The sequence below is a fragment of the Diaporthe amygdali genome (genome assembly GCF_026229845.1).
Source record: "Diaporthe amygdali strain CAA958 chromosome Unknown NODE_28_length_639089_cov_64_968398, whole genome shotgun sequence".
Lineage (NCBI taxonomy): Eukaryota > Fungi > Ascomycota > Sordariomycetes > Diaporthales > Diaporthaceae > Diaporthe > Diaporthe amygdali.
The window spans coordinates 259,464-278,405 of NW_026517048.1; the positions used below are offsets into that span (position 1 = coordinate 259,464).

General features: G+C 50.9%; 10 protein-coding genes across 10 annotated transcripts; 4 read left to right on the plus strand and 6 right to left on the minus strand.

Annotated features, from left to right (window-relative positions):
* Nucleotides 1-1,670: 1,670 nt before the first annotated feature.
* Nucleotides 1,671-3,230, plus strand: J7T55_014794 (uncharacterized protein; the record flags this gene model as incomplete). Its single annotated transcript, XM_053131771.1, has 5 exons — nucleotides 1,671-1,842; nucleotides 1,958-2,050; nucleotides 2,173-2,347; nucleotides 2,412-2,564; nucleotides 2,648-3,230. The coding sequence occupies 5 exons, from the start codon at nucleotides 1,671-1,673 to the stop codon at nucleotides 3,228-3,230; spliced, it is 1,176 nt and encodes a 391-aa protein (XP_052990155.1).
* A 1,571-nt stretch (nucleotides 3,231-4,801) lies between these two features.
* J7T55_014795 (uncharacterized protein) lies at nucleotides 4,802-6,643 on the minus strand (the record flags this gene model as incomplete). The annotated part of the gene is made up of 1 exon (XM_053131772.1): nucleotides 4,802-6,643. One exon carries the CDS (start codon nucleotides 6,641-6,643, stop codon nucleotides 4,802-4,804), a length of 1,842 nt encoding a protein of 613 aa, XP_052990156.1.
* An 862-nt stretch (nucleotides 6,644-7,505) lies between these two features.
* Nucleotides 7,506-8,427, minus strand: J7T55_014796 (uncharacterized protein; the record flags this gene model as incomplete). Its single annotated transcript, XM_053131773.1, has 4 exons — nucleotides 7,506-7,668; nucleotides 7,725-8,066; nucleotides 8,164-8,173; nucleotides 8,241-8,427. 4 exons carry the CDS (start codon nucleotides 8,425-8,427, stop codon nucleotides 7,506-7,508), a joined length of 702 nt encoding a protein of 233 aa, XP_052990157.1.
* A 229-nt stretch (nucleotides 8,428-8,656) lies between these two features.
* Nucleotides 8,657-9,790, plus strand: J7T55_014797 (uncharacterized protein; the record flags this gene model as incomplete). Its single annotated transcript, XM_053131774.1, has 1 exon — nucleotides 8,657-9,790. The coding sequence occupies one exon, from the start codon at nucleotides 8,657-8,659 to the stop codon at nucleotides 9,788-9,790; it is 1,134 nt and encodes a 377-aa protein (XP_052990158.1).
* A 197-nt stretch (nucleotides 9,791-9,987) lies between these two features.
* Nucleotides 9,988-10,631, minus strand: J7T55_014798 (uncharacterized protein; the record flags this gene model as incomplete). Its single annotated transcript, XM_053131775.1, has 2 exons — nucleotides 9,988-10,001; nucleotides 10,064-10,631. The coding sequence occupies 2 exons, from the start codon at nucleotides 10,629-10,631 to the stop codon at nucleotides 9,988-9,990; spliced, it is 582 nt and encodes a 193-aa protein (XP_052990159.1).
* Nucleotides 10,632-13,083: 2,452 nt separating this feature from the next.
* Nucleotides 13,084-13,469, minus strand: J7T55_014799 (uncharacterized protein; the record flags this gene model as incomplete). Its single annotated transcript, XM_053131776.1, has 2 exons — nucleotides 13,084-13,340; nucleotides 13,409-13,469. The coding sequence occupies 2 exons, from the start codon at nucleotides 13,467-13,469 to the stop codon at nucleotides 13,084-13,086; spliced, it is 318 nt and encodes a 105-aa protein (XP_052990160.1).
* A 753-nt stretch (nucleotides 13,470-14,222) lies between these two features.
* Nucleotides 14,223-15,097, plus strand: J7T55_014800 (uncharacterized protein; the record flags this gene model as incomplete). Its single annotated transcript, XM_053131778.1, has 3 exons — nucleotides 14,223-14,286; nucleotides 14,346-14,477; nucleotides 14,550-15,097. 3 exons carry the CDS (start codon nucleotides 14,223-14,225, stop codon nucleotides 15,095-15,097), a joined length of 744 nt encoding a protein of 247 aa, XP_052990161.1.
* Nucleotides 15,098-15,448: 351 nt separating this feature from the next.
* On the minus strand, nucleotides 15,449-16,223 carry J7T55_014801 (uncharacterized protein; the record flags this gene model as incomplete). Its single annotated transcript, XM_053131779.1, has 2 exons — nucleotides 15,449-15,673; nucleotides 15,747-16,223. 2 exons carry the CDS (start codon nucleotides 16,221-16,223, stop codon nucleotides 15,449-15,451), a joined length of 702 nt encoding a protein of 233 aa, XP_052990162.1.
* Nucleotides 16,224-16,716: 493 nt separating this feature from the next.
* Nucleotides 16,717-17,622, minus strand: J7T55_014802 (uncharacterized protein; the record flags this gene model as incomplete). The annotated part of the gene is made up of 2 exons (XM_053131780.1): nucleotides 16,717-17,384; nucleotides 17,457-17,622. 2 exons carry the CDS (start codon nucleotides 17,620-17,622, stop codon nucleotides 16,717-16,719), a joined length of 834 nt encoding a protein of 277 aa, XP_052990163.1.
* Nucleotides 17,623-18,067: 445 nt separating this feature from the next.
* J7T55_014803 (uncharacterized protein) lies at nucleotides 18,068-18,784 on the plus strand (the record flags this gene model as incomplete). The annotated part of the gene is made up of 1 exon (XM_053131781.1): nucleotides 18,068-18,784. One exon carries the CDS (start codon nucleotides 18,068-18,070, stop codon nucleotides 18,782-18,784), a length of 717 nt encoding a protein of 238 aa, XP_052990164.1.
* Between the last annotated feature and the right edge of the window lie 158 nt (nucleotides 18,785-18,942).

Here is an 18,942-nt window from a genome sequence, read left to right on the forward strand (position 1 = left end):
TACACAAATACGACAGCACTGTGAGCGGATCCTGCGACTACCGACGCTACGGTGCCGGGAGCCTGGCTCTCAGCTACTCATGATCCCTCACTGCGTCCCTTACTGCGTCCCTTACTGCGTCCTTCACAGCAACCTGATCGGTTTTGTTCCCCATTTCAACAACACCTTCCTGGGTGGATTCCCTTCTCCGCCGTTCCTGCACCTCGCTACCTTGGGACACCGTCGATCTCATGGAGGATCGTCCAAGTTTCATGCTGGAGCTCGTGTCTCCCAGGTCTACTCCCACCCAGGCTCTGCCTTGGCTTCAGTACGGTCCAACCAGTGAGAGAGACCTGGTGATATGTCTCTTGATCGGCTTCACGGCTGTTTCCTTAGTCTGCCTAGAATTGAATTATTCTGCAGGGCTGGAAGTTATTTTTTAAATCTCCGCGGGAACTAAGTGTTCCTGGAGGCTATATTCAACACTGGTGAATAACCTGGGAAAATCAACAATTGGCGCACTACATCTCGGTAGACGTGAAGGGGGTGGGCCTTGAGCACCAAGGGTCCGAGGCTTAATCCCCCACGATCGCCACAGTCTCTCCTCTCCTCCCCGTGCCCCAATTTTCTGGAACATGGCTGAAATCTCGCACCTTCGAGTCTGGACGTGCGAGCGTTACTTCATAGGGTTGGACTCTGTTCTATCTTTACCCACCGTGCCGTTGACATATCCATCCAGGTGGGTATCCTGCTTGTTTGATCCACGGTTTGGCTCACCCCTGCTCTCACATCGACATGCATCTCAACTACCGTGCAGTGCTACCACGATCTTCACACGGCGCCAATGGCCTTACTTCTCCTGTATGATTCCCAGATCTTCTGCCAAGCCCAAACAGCCCGGTGATCCCAGCAAATCACGGTTCCTCCTGTTTGGTTTCTGCCAAACTCGGTAACCAAGGCGCTGTGCACAAACAGTTTGGGCTAACAGCAGCACGTCACCCAGCTATGATCACTTGCGATCTCCTTGCCAAGTCGCTTGCACATACCCGCCCAGCTCATCGTTCTGGTTGACAGGAGAGCTTGTTGCTGCTCCGTCTCCATACACCCTGGGCAGTGTCCCACCCCCCTGGATGCGGGCCTTTGACCTGCTCGTCCCATCCTTGTCCGGTAACATGAGCCCAACCTTGAACCCGACTGTCATCCTTGGTCTGGGAACATTCAGATGAGATGAAGTTGATGTTTCGTTAGACGCTAGCAGGTCGAGGTCATTGCAAGTTGCAACCTCGTCCACGTCCCAGAGTAGACGGCTCCCAAGTTTCCGTCCAACCCCCCGGGCCGTCCAAACAAGGATGGAGGACTGGACGCAGCATGAGATGGAGAAACCAGATGGATATAAGACCGTTCCTCCTTCTCTTCCATAGCCAGATTGAGATTCTTTCGATCAGGCATCTTCTGCACCATTTTAAGCTTACTTTCTTCTCTCGTTCCAGTGGATCTGGTTCCTTTTTTGCCCACCCTCCTTCAAAAGTAATAACGGGTTGATCCCTTCCCTTCCATTCTCTGAGGTACGTACACGAAGTGTTGTAGGCCAATACTCCCACGGCGAGGTTGTCCCATACTTACACAGCCTCATCTAGCTGTGCTCTTAACCTTCCTTCACAACACACCATCCTTTTCCACAAACCGCCAAGATGAAGAACATCGGAAGCCTCGCCATGCTGCTCCTTGCAGGAGCTGGCTATGTCGCCTCTCTGCCCGCCGGCGATGTCCAGCAACAGAACCAGATCCGTGCCGTCGGGTACGAGCCAGCATACGAGATCCTCGCTCGGGAGCCCAAGAAGAACAAGGCCAAGGGTGCCGCTGGTAAGTTCACTTCGCTTAGTCTCATCTTAGCAAGGGCATCTTCAACCATGGGTTGTTGCATGTCCCTTGATAGTTTGCAATGAGTATCAAGCACTTACACTTCCCCTCTCAACAGGTGCCGCTGCCAACGCAACTGCTGCTGCCGATGCCGCTACAGCAAAGAAGGCCAAGAAGGCCGGAAAGAAGGGAGCCGCCGCCGCTGCTGCTGGTAAGTAGACGCTACCTCTAATTATTTATTTGGTCGAACAGGCGAAGTCTACAGGGACTCGACTCGATTATAATTCATATCGTTCATGACAAAGACAAGACACTAATATAATACCTGAACAGCTGCCAACGGTACCGCAGCTGCTGATACGGCCGCTGCTGGTAAGAAGGGCAAGAAGGCCAAGCAGGCCGCTGCACAAGCCGCCGATGCACAAGCTGCCGGTGGTGCCGATGCTCAGGCAGCTGGAGGTGATGCTCAAGCAGCTGGCGGCGACCAGCTCACCTCGCTCCTCGAAGGGTATGTTCTAACTCCATGGAACGTCACGTGGTCGAATAATTTGTTCTAACATGAGTCCTCTTAGACTTGCTGGTGGAGCTGCCGGAGGTAACCAGGCCAATGCGGCTGGCGGTGCCGGTGGTGTCGGTGATATCCTCAGCGGTCTCCTCGGTAACCTGAAGACCCGTGACGAGTCGTCTCTGGAGTCGCGCCAGGCCAAGGGCAAGGGCGGTGCGAAGTGAGTAAAACCATATGCCCCATTCTGTTCCTAGAGGGACAGCTCTCTTGGAAACCCATGTACTGACGATGTTTGTGAATCAGGGGCAAGGGAAAGGCAGCAGGTGCTGCTGGAGCCGCTGCTAAGGCGAAGGGCAAGGGACAAGCAGCCGCTGCCGCCGCCGCCGCTGGAGGTAACGCCAACGCTGCCAACGCTGCTGGAGGCAATGCCAACGCTGCCAATGCCAACGCCGCCAACGCCAATGCAGCCAACGCCAACGCTGCTGGAGCAAATGCCAACGCAGCCAACGCTGCCGCCGCCGGAACTGCCGCCAACGCCAACGCCGCTGGAACCGCCGCCACCGCAACCAAGGCCAAGAAGGGCAAGAAGGCCGGCGCCGCCGCAGCACAGGCAGCCAAGGCTTCCAAGGCCGCAGCAGCCAACGCTGCCGGAGCCAATGCCAACGCCGCCGGAGCCAACAACGCCGCCGCTGCTTCAGGTAACGACGCCAACTTCGTCAACCCAGCCGCCAGCAACGGAGCCAAGGGCGAGGCCGCCGCGGCCGCCGCAGCCAGCGCCGTCGCCCTGGGCCCCGGAGCTCTGACCGGTGATGCCGCCGCCGCTGCGCAGACACCCGCTGCCAAGGCCAACGGCAAGAAGGGCGCCAAGGCTGCTGCTGGTAACTAAGCTGTTGCTTGACCTTATTCTTGTTGGGGGTGTGTGTAGGGCTTCTTGAGGAAGAGTTTTTCAATAGATCGACTTTCGATCCTCCCGCTAAGTCGGGGTTGGTGAAAGGTGATGGGATGGACTTGTATGGTATGGATATGGGTTAAGGGCGTCTTCACACGGACTTTACTGTCATTCTCGGAATGGTATTGATGAATTTGACGGCCCTTGGGTATGTGGAGATTTTAATGAAAATTTTGAAAGTTTATTCAAAAGTATTTTTGACTCTTTTACAACGTGAGAGCTATATGGGCTATGTCTCGGGAGTTTGTAACACTGACAGCGAAATTGGTTGTTCTGTATGTAGTGTACGCTTTCCATTAAAAGTCATTCGATTCAATTATGTTGCTAGTAACATGAGCTTGCCAGGCCCTTTCAACTGATAGGATTCTGAGCCTCATCAGGTTTTGACTCGCAGTCCTGAAACATCGATCTACTATGCGAGTAAGAAATCCTGCCCTCGTTAGTATTTGAAATACTGGGTTTGCACACATCAAGATCCCTGTTGCGCCATACTCGCATATTCGCAATAGCAACAATCCTGGGCTGGTGCCTTTTCTCCCAGTTGAAGTTGGTTTGGCGACCCCTTGTTGTTAACCACTTCCTTTATGTCTTGAGTCGTTTTCGACTTTATCAGACAAGTACTTCGTAAAGGCGCTCTGGTATTTGAATGATGCTTGAGAGAAGTTGATGCCGTTCTGTCTTGAAAGAGACTTCATGTGTTGGGAACGGCTCTTGAAAATGCTTTCCTCTACTTCTGTGTCTGGTTTTATCAATCTCTCCATGGGACATTGCTTAAAAATTGTGTCTAATCTCTCATATCTCAAATAAATCGTTAGCATGACATGTTCATTCTTCAATACTATGACATCACGGTTTTCTTGATTTATCAACTGCCAATATTATTTACTCCTTAGAAGATGGAGGCAAGTAGAATCTTCGCTACTCTTGCGGTCAAGAGACAGACCAGTAAGAAGGGTCTACATGAAACTTCACAACAGTGACAAGCAAAAGCTCTCGGAGGGAACATGGGCGTCCGCCTCTAGAAGCAATGAATAGTCAACGCATGGGGATCGTAATTCGTAATTCAGTTCAACCAAAACCAGGCGACAGTTAGGCAGAACACAAAGTGGTGGTAACGCAATGTATTCACACAGCGAGTCAATGACATAATTAGCAGAATCTAATTCAAATTGCGAGTAAGACGAGGCCGAAGTGGATTCTAGAACGTTCATGCATTTTCTTCTCCATTTTTATGACTTCTCTCGACTTTCTCCGCGGACCATCAACAGCGCGTCTTTGGAAACTGAAACGAGGGAAATACCATGAGCTGGTGGATGAGAACCACGCCTGCAGTAGCCACCGCCATGCTAAGTGATCGAACTCCATGTCAGACGGCGCTCCAGGCCCCCCGTGTGAGCCAAGTGCGATGGAGCAGGTTCAACTGACTATGTGCAGAAACAGCGTCGGCTGTGCTGAACTACTGGCCACAGAACGGGAAGCACGTCCACCTTAATTGCAACACTTTCCACTCAAGGCTCTGCCGTTGCCTCAGTCGCTTCGACATCCCGGCGCAGGGGATTCTTGACGCCCTCAACGCGCGTGATGTACTGCTCGACCTTGCTCTTTTCCGCATCCACACACCGCCAATCCTCGTAGACATCCCCAAAGATATCACAACATTCTTCGTCCGTCATCTCTTCACACTCCGCTCCACTGGCGCCTCGCAACATAGAGCAGAGGCCAGCCTTGGTGCGGAGACGGTCGAGTGCTTCAGCCCAAGTGCCGCTGGCTAAATAGGTGTAGCGAAGTCCTATCTTTGTTCCCATCTGAAGCAGACCGACAAGCTTTTCCAATTCGTGGAGGTGCATGGAAATCCTCTCGAGGTGGATAAACTCGAGTCTTTGCCAAGTTTTAGAGACGAGCAGAGGCCCAACTGTGACTTGGTTTGAGCTCGGGTTGTTGGAACGAAGTTTCAACACCAATTTCGGGACGTTTTGTGCGCCCATGGATGCGGAAAGATAAGTAAATAAGCTCACTGCCTCATCGTTGTCAGGTTTAAAATCGAGCCGCTCATTCTCGGCAAACCGAAACTCGAAATGTTCCAGGCTTTGGGCGACCTCTCCGAGGCCTGAAACCTGATGTTGCGACATAGGAAGGTTGAACCTCCAAGGAATCCACATATTGACCTTGATTCCAACCAACGAGGCCCCTGCGGCACGCATCGCTAAAGGCAATTCACAGAGGAGTGAATGTGCGGGTTTTCTTAGATCGCCGCGGTGCCATGAGCTCCAATATTTAGGCAGATGGTAATCCGTGACGAGGGCATCCGGGTCCCCAATTTCTTCACTCAAGGACAATCCAGCGAGTCTGAATCCTCGAAGTGTTAGAAACCGATCATCTGTCATGAGAAGCCAGACCTTTTTCATGCTTCTTTCCGCGGCTGCAGCAACAGCGCGCGCAAAGTAACCGCTGTGTAGCATTTCTTCTTCCTGCTGAATAAGTTCTTGATAGTGTTCATATCCTCTTCGCAAAGAAAGTGTGGCCTCATCCAGGTATGAGCCCTCTTCGAAAGGAGTTCCATCCGCAAATGGCGCACAGGAAGACAAGACGCGCCGATGTTTCATCAAAGAATCTTTCATCCGCCTTTCTTTGTAGACTTCAATGTCTTCAGTCCTGAGCTCTTCTTCGAGGTTATTAATTCTAAGTTGTATGTAACTGCGAAAACCAGATGAGAAGACTTGGAAATCTTCTGCCAAGCAGACTGCACGGACTTCCATGTGAATTCGGAAGAGCTGTACACCCGGGGAGATTGTTGGATGGCGTATTACTTCCTCCATGTGCTGCAGAGACGACGTGTGGAGAGAAATGTGGAGGCAAGGAATCAGCAGGTGGGAGACGTTGTCGCAGAAGAGGCGGCAGGTGAGCCTTAAATTTTTAACGTCGTTGATCTCGCTCCAGTTGTCGCGGCAGGGACATTCGGTTTTCTCGAAATTTCCTTTGATGTGGTCGAAAACTTTGAGCTGCAGCTCGGTTGCAAGATCTAGGATGCCTTTGTTTTGATGCAGCGGCCGAGCGCGCAAGTTGAACGCGTGTCGTGCATCTTTCTGGAGCTCTTCGAATCTCAGTAGCAACTTGTTCAGATCGGTGAGGGACTGCTTGTATGCTTCAGACTTTGCGGCGCAGCTCTGATCGTTCGTGGCCTGAAGCTCGAGAGTCAGGGCCTGTTTGGACTTTTTCAAGGCTTCCAGCGCGTCATCGACGCTGAGCAGCTGTTGGGAGAAGTTGTTCGAGTTGAAGTGCTCCAATGCAAGCAGTACGCTTGACTTGGCTGGTTGCAAGACGTCAAGGTCCAAAATGGCGATGAGATCCATTGCAGATTCACGTCAGTGCGAGGATGTGGACCTCGACTTCTGAATAGAGTGGTATGCAAGGATGCTTTTGCAGGTTGGCAGCTTCTGGAACTCTGAGTGACCTCGAGTTTTGATGGTCAGCAGTTGAGGGGGTCGCGTATGGTTGGGAAAACAAAGGAAACGAGCAATTGATGGTGGGCAGATGTAAAAGGGTAGAACCATTTACACAGTGGCCCAACGTTCGACGCGATAAGTAAGGAAGGTCGCAAGAGCTGCAAAGTTGTAAGAAGTGAGGTTTAAGTCGAGCTTCGTCTAAGACGTTTTACTTCTCTGATTTTATGTACTTCGATGAAGGGAATGGGCCTCAAAAGGTGAGATGAGTACCACAACGCGCTGCCTTCAGGTAATTTCAAAGCCACTGCCGGTTTTTCCTTCCCAACTAAGAACCTACTTTCGTTCAAGAAATCAACTCCCTTACAGTCTTCTTCCTATCATTAGACTACCGAACCTTCTTTACATCAAGCCCCTTGGTTTCCAACCTCAAAACGATCTTGACCAGAAAACTTAAGCAGGCAGGCCCGCTGGTTCAAGAAAACTGGGAGAGCTTGAAGGAGAAACTCGGGAAGATCCATGGTTTCCAGGGCCAATGTATCTTCCAACAGCAAGCAAGTACTGCAAAAAGTTTAAAATTATCTGAGTGGCGTGTTATGGTAGATGGTAGCCCTACACCCCAGCTATACCTAGGAAGACCCTCTACTACCTCTGGTAAATTCAAAACGGACTTGTGACTCTGCGGCTTGGTCAAGAGCCCAGTTTGTTGATCACATACCATGGTAAATTGTGACAGGAAGCGGCCCAACGTTACCAAGGCAAGGCAAATCGCCTAAGCAGCCAGGTCGCGGCCGTGTAGATGCTCGCTCCTCGCCGCAGCGACGGCCCCAAGCTGCGCGATGGTCGAGCTTCCAAGGATCTGAAGGACAGACACACCGGCTCGGATCTCGCTCGAGAACCAAAAGAGCAGCTCGACATCCATCAACGAGTCCGCACTGAACGGGTCTGCCCGCTGGCCTAGTTTATGTCTGCGACTGGCACGTGCGGCGACCGCGCGAGACGGTTGGCGAACAGGTGCGTCACGACGGGCGCAGCGTCCGCAGGCGTCTTGGCGGCCCTGAGCAGCGCGCGCACCTTCTCGCCATCATCCGACGCGTTCATGCTTCTGCCCTGCTGCTGCTGCTGCTCCATGCGGTACAGGTGGCGGAATAGTAGCATGCACATCCACTTGTGGTCGCGCAACACGCCGCCGCGTTGCACGAAGGCCGGCGCGGTGAGGCCGGCGACGACCCGCGCGGCCCACGGCGACGAGGGCTTCGACAGCTGGATTCGGCATAGCCTGTCCAATCCCCCACGACACTTGCTGGCGCTGAGGGAAGAATTTGGCAGCCACCTGTATGCAGAGAATAATCTTCTGCAGTCCTTCGGCTTCGAAAATTGCTTTTCCAGCAGCTGAATCACTACGTGGAGCTTGCACACGGTCGGCTCACACGTCCCGAACTGCACGGACGACTCGCGATCAGCCTCGCACAATAGCTGACTGTCGTTGTCGTGTTACACTGCAGACCCATCATTTCCCTCTTAAACGCATATATGCTGGCTGCCTGATTGATCGGGCACGAGATCCCCGAAGCCCGCTCGACGAACAGCGGCTGGCGCGGCGGGCCCACCTCAACCAACATCCCACCCCCGAAATTCGTCTTAGGCAAGGTTGGCAGCATCTCCTTGACCGAGTAATCTATCACAGCGATCATCAGTCGAGATTGATTTCTCAAACTGTTGCAATGCCTGGCCGTACGTGGCCTGTCCAACGATTCATCAGAGCACTTGGTGGATATTAACTCAGCACTCGAGAACGACTTGGCGCGTAAGCAAGGCAAACACTTTTTGATCGTCATCAAGGTGTCCACCTACACCGCTCTCAAGTGAGCCAACTGTGATTAACGCTCGCACTCAGCCCTTTGGCGGACAAAATCTCGTTTCATGATGAACTCATCCAAAACTCTATGGTCGTCACAGCCTTTCAAGGCGATTTACACGATATATTTTCTTCTCAAAACGCCAGTCCATCTGCTGCTACTTTCTGTTGTGTATACCATCAAGCCGTTGCGGCCCTTACCGGAATGGAGCGTGAAAGACAACGTGCAGGCCGCCATGGCGAGGATGCTGTTCATCTTTTGGTCGACCATACGGTCTCAACGCCCCGTCTACACCGCCCCTGAAGAAGCCGGAGAAAGACACGCCCGGGTCGAACCGCCGCCCGCTGCATTCTTCACGGGCGCCTTGGCGGCTTCTGACCTCGTCAAGCCCGCAGCAGTTGATGCGGTGTGGTTTCCAAGCCCGCCCTCGTCCGACTCATCCGAGCTCGCGAAGCAGAAAGTCGTCTTGCACTTCCCTGGTGGTGCCTTCGTCCTCGCATTCAGTCACGAGAAATCAGGGAAGCCCATCGCCAACTTGCTGAACAGACACTTCAAAGCGGACAGGACCGTCTGGGCCCAGTACCGCCTATCCGGCACTGCTGAGACTAGCTTCCCCGCCGCAGTGCAGGATGCTGTCACCTTCTATCAGTACATAATCTCGTTAGGAGTAGATCCCAAGAACATCATCGTGTCGGGAGACTCGGCCGGCGGCAATGTCGCCATCGCGCTTGCGCGGTATCTCCAGAGCAATCAAACAAAGCTCCCGCTACCCAGGGCCGTTGCTCTCTTTTCTCCCTGGGTCCACGTAACGGCAACTGCCGGAAAGGATTACGACCAGGAAGCTCTCTCGCGAGTTGACGTCCTGCACAGCTCAGTCTTGCAGTGGGGAGCCGACGTCTACCGGCCTAAAGGGCAACTTTCGCCGGAGACAGAGTCCTACATTTCCCCGCTACACCACCCATTCGAGTTGTCGGTTCCTCTTTACATCCAAGCTGGCACAGCTGAGGGAATGTACGAACATATCCGGAGCTTCTCAGAGGAAATGACTACGATCAAAGGGAATCGGGTGCTGTTCCGCTCGACGCCCCTGGCGCCACACAATCTCCCCTTTTGTCACGATCAGTTTGGCAAGAAGAAGGATATGGAAGAGTCGTTGGACGAAGCTTTTGAATTCTTCAACCCAGAGAACGAAGGGTGAAAGAGTGGTTCGCACTTCCACTCCTATTCAACCCTGCAGCAGGAGATGACTGGACTAGGAAATGGTCCAAAGCGAGACGAGTCTTCCTGAGGCTATAGTCTTCCGCATAATGTGAGAAGAATTATGTGTTGAATTGTCATAACCTATGTGTACATGTCCAACTTCATCACTCCAGCTACATATACACTGTTCTCGACTCACACCTTGGGAACTTGGTGATAATTAGAGTATTCAGTCTAGACAGATCTCCTTCCCCTTCTGAAAGCATCTGACTGCAATGAACTGTATGATTGTAGCCGCCGATATAGCTATCCACCATCCCCTTGGCCCCCAACGCCCGGTGAAGCTTTCTCCACATGAACACACAGTGTGTTCGATGATACTGGAACGAGACGAACAATGATTTTGCTTCACCCATAAGCACCTCGCTTTTGGGAATTTCCTGGGTCCCCGCCGCATCGGCGAACCATTGCCAAGGCTGAATTGTGTCAAAATCGTGGGAAAGTTCTTCGTCAAAACAATTAGGAGGAAGCCAAGAAAAGCTCATGATGTCGAAACGGCAGCCCAGTCTTCGAGCATCGCTAGCAGAGGAGCCACAATGGGCAATTCGCTGCGTTGGTTCCGACTTGAAAGTGAATATGAAGACAAGAAGGACTGCTGCTGCTCCTGTCAGAATCACGCCAACACCATACAATATGTATCGACGGTGGCTGTGGGCAATGACAACTGGTGAAGTGGGCTGTTTGCTCTGCAGGTTCTCGTCGGACGGAAGGGCTGAGTATGCCGATGATGGCCTGTCTCTTGTGCCTGTGACTATGCTTTTGAGGTTGATATCTAGCATATTGAAGAGCATCGCGGAGGCCAGCGCATGAATCCTGTCTGGGCTGCCGCAGAACGTTGAAATCGTGTGGAATTTATCTCGGACAAACGACTTGGGCGATCTTGAATCGCGCGTGAATGTTTCACCATTATTGATAGCCCGAAATCCTGCCGAATTAAGAATACTCTGGTGACTACGCCTCGTAAGCACATTACACTAAGCACACCTTCCTATAGAAGAGAACAGTTCACCGATCACGACAAATGCCGACAATACAGTGCTTGGTACACTAGTCACTGCGTGAGCACTAATACATTGTGGTGTACATAAAGTCCGCAGGCTGCCGTCTCACCAGCAACTAGTTTGCGAAGCCTTGCATCCATATTCGCCAAGACATGATATTTTCTCGTCTTTGGAATCTTTTGGCTGGATCTCGTAGTCCGGGTCAAATAGTTCTTATTTGGTGACGATGCTCAATGTACTACAAACGCACAAATGAAGGCTACCTGGAAGCGCAGGGTGGTTTGCCAAGGACGCACGAAGATATTGCTGTGGACCAGGGCCATGACTAAGTCTTGCTCAGGGTGACATTGTTGTGGTCTTTCCATGGGAGGCAACGATCTAGGCTGACCCCCTTTGATTCTCAATACGTGATTGGTTCATCGAAGCCGAGAAGGAACGGCAGGATTTACATGCTTAAGGCAGAGAGGCTCGCTCGCCAGCACGTCTTCTGCGGGGATATTGAGCATGCATAAATAACTGGAAATCCTTTTGAATAATGCACATACACTGTACCAGATATGGAGTCATCAGAATATAGTGCTGACAAAAGTCCCGCCCCAACCTAAATCAACAGTGCATGTTCAGCTTATCAGGTCCTGCGCCGCTTACTGTGACACTGCTCGGATGGAACTACATATGGAGGCTTCAGGAATTGGGCCATCTCTCAACATTAGGTCACTATTGGCGCTGGCATATCGTTCCCGCCATTTTCACAGGGTTACAAGCCACGGTCTTCATCTATTTTTCAAGCTCGGGTCTCTACAAATGTGACGCTTCTATGCCCTTTTGCCGGTAAAGGATGCTGGGTTCTGAAAATCTCAGTGCGCTTGACTCATCGAGAACCGCTAGGGATGAGGATGGGGATCAGAACAATAGCGATCCCAGTGCGCGACGTCGAATTCAAAATAGAATTGCCCAGCGCAACTCTCGTGAGTCTCAATGTCTGCAAGATTCCAATCGTGAGACCAGCTTATTGACAAAGTTGTGCCCCGTCTTCCACAGGTCAACGAAAAGCTGCGCAGAAACGGACCTCTCAAGATCCCGAACATGATGCTCGACATAGTCTTTGTCACCAATGCGGTGCCAAGGCGGCTCCTCGTACAGTTCCCGATCACCCAACGCCACTGATAGCGCACGAGCGCCCATCAACACCGCAGCCAATTTTACAAAATGCCTTGGTGTCTCCGATCACGCCCACTTCATTTCCTGGGCACGACTTGGGCTTTCTCTATGACTTCGATTTGGAGCAAGGTTGCACTGCCAACTCGTCTCTCCAAACGGAGCCGAAGTCCTTCGAACCAGCTGCACCCGATTTGGGCCACTCCTCAGCTCTGAGTCTTACCCATCAACATCAGACACCTGTTGGGTGCTCGAATTCGGAAGGCGCCACGTTGGATTCTTTTTTAGATGGATCAAATGCTGAATCGAGACTACGGAGAAAAACGCCACTCCACGTCTGCTCAGAAAATGGGAACCACAAGATTGTCGAGATTTTGCTGCAAGGTGGAGCGGACATCAACGCGCTGGACGCCGAAGGACGCAGCGCATTGCACTATGGGGCTCAGAGTGGTCATGACGAAGTTGTCAAACTACTTTTGAAAAGGAGAGCGAAGCTGAATATCCTTGATGACCGGGGCGTAAGTGTGATACACGCAGCGGTTGCAAACAATCACGAGTCGATCGTGCTCCTACTCTTAGAAGCAGGCATCAATCCGGAAATTTGAAAACTGAAGACTTTCAACGCTGTGTGACAGGTAACAATTCCGAATCATCTTGGACACCACTGCCACTCTTTAAATTTTAGCCAACCCAATCATCCCACTGTGTCTTGAAACCCACCTGGGTATGCAGGAAAAGCGTCCATAGTCATAGGGAGCTTACTACAATTTTCCATATGTGGAGTAATTGGAGCGTGTCTATACCGGGTCTTCGCCAAGTTTGAGCGTCACTGTGGCGAGTCCCAGTTCTTCATCAATCGATACTTTTCAGCTTCACTAATGAAATAAAAGGTGATCGATTTTCTGTTGGACAAGATTCCAAGCCTGATATTTGAAAGGTGCGGGAGCTCTACGAATGTTCCAACCTATCAAGAGACTCCTGGCAGTTCCGCCTGCATCTCCGAGAAAGCCTTGGGAGCCCCAGCACCTGATTCCCTCAACGAAGGGTGTCTGACCCTATCATCTGGAATCCATCACTCCTTCTTGATGATTCCCCAAGAGGCGTAGAGAGCGTTGGAGATGACGTCGACCGTGGCGGCCTGCTCCTCGGTGAGATCTTCAGCTCTCTTGATGATTCCCCAAGAGGCATAGAGAGCATTCGAGATAGCGTCGACAGTGGCTGCCTGCTCCTCACTGAGCTCGGCACCTTCTCTCTTGATTATACCCCAAGAGGCGTAGAGAGCGTTAGAGATGGCATCGACCGTAGCGGCATCCTCGCTTTCTCCATGGGCTGAATAGGGGGTAAGTTGGTGAAAATGAAGGGTTCAGTCACTCCGTGTCTGTCGAGGGGTCACTCACGAGCAGGGGCTGCAGCCGCAAAAGCAGCAAGGGAAACGAGCGCAAGGCCTGAGAATCTCATGATGTACGAGGCGTCGAGTAGTTTTGAAAGTAAGATGTGTTGGAGTTGAAAGTTCGTGTCTGTCTAACTGATGAACCTCCCGTTCTTGAGCTTAATATAACAGCCTTGTGACCATCGAGGCGGACACTTGCCGTCTTAGTCTATCGACTGTCACGATGCGTACATATGTCAGCGGGTTGGGCTGTGACATTGGGCGGACAACATTGAGCACACCCCCCCCCCCCTGACAATTGCACCGCATTCATTGCTGCCTAGACAAAGCGCTCGTCGAAGGAGGCACAAAGTGACTTTCGCGCGATTCATCTGCTTACCTCATCGACTCTGACAGCTGTCACAAAAGTTATGGCACATCTTGCTGACATTATGCAGTCAGCATGGAATTTTTGAAAGGAAAGCTGGAAACCGCCAGGTCGGCCTGGGAAAGAAGCCTGGTCAATTTGTGCAGGCTTGACACCAGGTAGTTCTTGACAGTCCATGTTTCTCAATGCAATCAGATTTTGAAGTCAATGCTCTCCATTCTCAACCCTATCTCACTCATACTCAATCAACCTTCAACCAAGCTACATCGAGGTCGCCATGGAAACAAACAAGACTCTCCCGTATTATGAAAAGCTTTCTATGGAAGATGAATCCAACAACAGTGAAAATGACAATTTACTGATGAGTAGCTCAACGGGTGTCACTTCAAGGCCCCGTCGAGGACACCGGCTTCACATTTGGATCTTATATCTTTGTAACATGATCACTTTTACTATGGTTGTTGTCCTGATGATTGAACGGCGGAAACATGGCTCTGATCCCACAGTTGAAATCTACTGTGAGTATTCATTCCGCTTTATATCTTCATGCATGCAGTAATCTCACATGGAAGAGCAGCTCCTGCAAATGAAGCAGTAGAATATGTTCAGGCCAAACACTTCCGCGCAGCATTGTTCAATCTCACCGAGTATATGGGGTACCCAACAGCTGATGGCAGGACTGATCAACTTTGGAGCAATCTCTACAATTGTGAGTTTCTATTCTTCCCTTTGGAATAGGGATTCGTTGCCCCAGCAAACAAAATTGACCATATCAATGTAGTCGGGATATCCAAAATATCTAAAGAGGAAGCTGCCAAGCTGCATACACCAACATTGGCAATACCAGGCACAGAAGACTATCTCATTGAGCTAGATGTGTGGCATGAGCTCCATTGTCTCAATGACATACGGAAGGTGTTCTACCCTGAGGTCTACGGCGGTCTTGAGGAAGTCACATGGCCTAACGGAACCATCAACCGCGACACGGACGCCTTTCGACACTGGGACCATTGCATCGACTCATTAAGGCAGACAATAATGTGCCACGCCGACGTTGCTCCCATTCCTTTTCACGTGAACGTGCCAGACAAGAAAGGAATATTCCCAAGACTAGCTACAACTCACACATGTCGCAATTTTGACCGGATTCAACAGTGGGCAAAAGACAACTGGGCTGGAGCATGGGACTTCAATCTAAATCCAGAAAAAGCCGACGAAATCATCGCCGCCAGCGGATTTGATAACGGACCAGAGGAAGACATCGAATTCCTTTGGGAGCTCTTTCCCGGCAATCCATACTTCAAGCATTGGCGAGAGCACACTGACTGAGACTGGAAATTCGCCCGCATACACAGGTATCCTTATTATATTATGGGTGGAGTCTGAATTAAACCTTGATCACGGCGCTCGGGCTTTTATATACCGAATAAATGCAATAAAATACTTCAAATTTTACCTTGAGACTCAGTGCACTTTACTTGTTGCAATCCTCAGTTCCTGATTTTCTGTTCCAAGTTAAGATAGCAAATGATCACTCCGTAGTCCATCAAATCCATACAAAATTAGCTAAGAATAGTGATGATGTTTGTCGAAAATCCAAAGGCGTGAGCCCTGTATTTGTTCTCCTACTCCCAAGACCGTTGCGGGCACAGTATTTGTTACCGTACAATGGAATATTTACTAGGTATGCATATCCGTTTGCTCATCCCATAACACGGACACTGTGTCACCAGCTTCTAGCCTAGATTTGAACAGGGGCTTTTCCTTCGACTTTTCTACCGCCGTCCTCACCGTGCTGGAATCACGACAGTAGTGAATTACACCTCCTCCGTCAATGATTGGTTCCCCGCTGCTGCTGCGACGGCTCGAGCGCTCGATCGTGTCATCCGCTGTACATACCACAGCCTGCAAAGATGAAGTGGTTGCGTCAGGACTGAGGAGATCCCTTTGGTGGGTGGATTGCGAAGACGCTACGTACCTGTGATATGTAGTCGATGCAATGAACAAGGTGATCTGTCTGCTTGCCAACCTTTGCCGTGTCTTCATGATCATGTGCTCGATGGTCAGGGTTCGTGATGGCGTCCCGCAGCGCCTCAAGACAATGAAGTTGATGGTACATCGAGATCCCGTACAGTTCAAAGTTCACACCGTCCGGTGAAATATGCAAATAAGGGCTCACTTTTATAAGATATTGTGCCTCGTCAAAGAGAGAGAAATGGAGGCCAGCGTCTGGCGTGGAATTCTGTGGTGCCTTGAAGGTGCGTGCTTGTGGACCGAGGACCTGATGCTGGGCGGGACTCTCCACGCTTCCGGAGCGCCACAGCATAAAGTCTCTCCCTAAATCTTTCTTCACTTCACCACTGGTGACATATATGCCCAATATCGTCAATGCCAGAATAAAGACAGCCACTGGCCAGAGACTTCGGGGCCGCTTATCTTCTATTGAGCCTCGCATAGCGCAATATGAACAGGTAGGAGACATCGTGAGAAGCGCTTGCGAGAGTGAATTGGAGTGACTGCTGATCAAATTTGGAGGAGAAGCACCAATTAGTCTATAGCAACGCTGCGCATGCAATGAACCTATCGAACGTCCCCAGTTAATTGCATACGTTTGTGGACCCCAAGCCTTCCTTTGCTGACTGTCATCGTTTCCACGAATGCTGACATGCACCACTGAACGGATCAAGATAGCATATTGCAAGTGCACTGGAATCGTAGATGCATAAATGCAGGGACCCTAATCACTACGATAATTACATAAGTAGGTAGGCCGAAATGATATTCATGTGAAAGCAATGTATGGAACCTACTCAAATATGCTGTTTCTGAGGCCGGGAAAAATAATTTAGTCCCGCTTATTACTGCGGCGGTCTCCTCAGGCATTAAAACAGTTCTTGTTTCGGACCGCTGGACTATGACTAGAATGAGTACAATGAATGGTCAGATTCTCATGCGATCTCATCGCCGTGCGAGCCCGTATCCTCGTGGTCCTTGAACCATCCGTGCAGCTCCTTGAACTCTCTTGACATTCGATGGACCTTGGCCTCAGGAGGCGCTTTCAATTTCACAAAATTGTCCACGTCAACGGCATTCTTATCATGCCAATCTTTGAGTGACTCGAAATCCCGGCACTTGTGATCCACGCTGAAGTCAGGGAAAGGGTGTTCAACTCCATCAGTCCACATGTGCGTGTACACGTCGCTGGTGGCCTGGCAGAGGACCCTTTGGAGCAGATACTCGATGCAGTGGCTCGTATGCAACCTGTGCATTTTACTTGTTTGGTTGAAACCACCTGGGTACACACTGCCGTAATAATGTTCAAAGTACACTTCTCGCCGCAAAGTATCGAGACAGTGGATCTGGTGGAAGACGTCTACTCTTCCGGCGTATGCATCCTGGCCGAGCCCAAAGCTCTCTGGAAACTTGACCACATCCTTGGGATCTTTCCCAATAGCCTTCACCTCATCCGCGGTCAGCGGTATGAGCCGCAGATCGCCAAGCCTATCCCAGGCTACATCGACAGCGTGGCTGGGATCTTGGCGGTAAATACTGGGAGATGAGCCAAGCAGTAGTGTTGTGTTTCCAGGCTTGTTCCTGATGTCCAACTGGACTGAATCTAATACAGGAGCTGGTCAAAGTGTTAGTGCAAAGACCAAATGGCGGATCTCAAATTTGCTGGGCGAAATACAGGCTGTTGATACCCGTTTCAGGGCCGAGTTCCTCGTCCCATGGTTGTCTTTGCGTAATTGAAAAGATGCCGCGAGGCACAGCAGGGAAATTAGAAGAAATGAAGCATTCAAAATTGTCCAGAACACTGGTGACGTCGTGAAGTTCTGCGATTTTGGTAAAGCCATGATAGTGAAGTTGAGGATCAAAAATATAAGTTCAACGTGGTCCTCCGCCTGTGTATCTGTGAATTTTGGTATGGCCGTTAGTATCTTTTGTCTTGGTGCGAGTGCTCCATTGAATGCCGATACATCTTGGGTAGCAGTGCACAAATCCAGGACGATACCTGGGGCAAGGATCTCCTCAAGTCCATCTCATTCGTGGAATGTCCCAGTCAGAGTGTCCAGATGTCAGCAGGTCAGCGATCAGCGACTGTCAGCACCAGTAGGTTGCTTTCGGCAGCTTCCCCAATAATTCCGATATTACCAAACCAGTGTTACAGTTACGAAAAACACGTGCCGATAAGTAACGTGCTGTATCATTGGGAGATTGAGCTTACCTTGACAAACACGACACGCCAAACAAAACACGTCCTTTTCATCTCCGCTCAGTAGACACAGATTAGCAGTCAAGATGGCGTCGGACTCAAATGACAACAACAAACCCAAGGAGCCCAAATTTGAGTGGGATTTTGATGTCCCCGATACGCCATTCTGGAAGGGTCTGGACTTTCGCGTCGCGCGGAACTTTCTCACCTGCTACGAGCCCAACGAGCTCGAAAACATCCATTTCGACGCCACTCTCACCGAATCCCAGCGGCTCCATTTCCTGCTCTCCGAGCTCCAGTCTCGACTCGCCACCCGCCAAGCTGCAGTAGCACCCGAAAAGCTTCACATTGCCGACCCTGTGAATTGGCAGCGCTTACTGCTTGGCATCGAGACTCTGCAGAAATTCCTTGGTCTCTATGAAGAAGAGGCCGAAACTATCCGTACAATGCTCTCAACGATGGAGGGTGATGCAAGAGTCCCTTGGCTGAACATGCTGGCTGATCTGGATATTCGCAATGGAAACTTCGTTGAGGCTGAGAGCTTAGCTCGCGAGGTACTGCCCTGGATGCAGAAGCATGTCAAGCTGGGCGTTGACTCACCCCAAGCTTTTGGAACCACGCGGATGCTTATCCAATGTCTCTGGAAGCAAGGTGGAGGCAAGAAGGAGGAGGCAGAGAGTCTGATCAATGAGACTTCCGCGCTTATAGAGGGTATGGCCGGGAGCAAGTTTGCCAAGTATCAGGATGAGGAGCGTCAAATGTTGCTCGACCTCAAAACTGAATTGGAGGGGGCTGGTAAATGATTAGAGAGCTCTGGGGACTTGCAGAGGTTTTTGCGTCGTTCATCTACGGCACTCCTTTGCCGGCCTCCCATATCCTCGTAATCACAGCAAATGCAAAGCGATGGAAACGAGAGATTGTCCTTTGACAAGGAGCATCAGTGAAATGGTTTAGTCCAGCG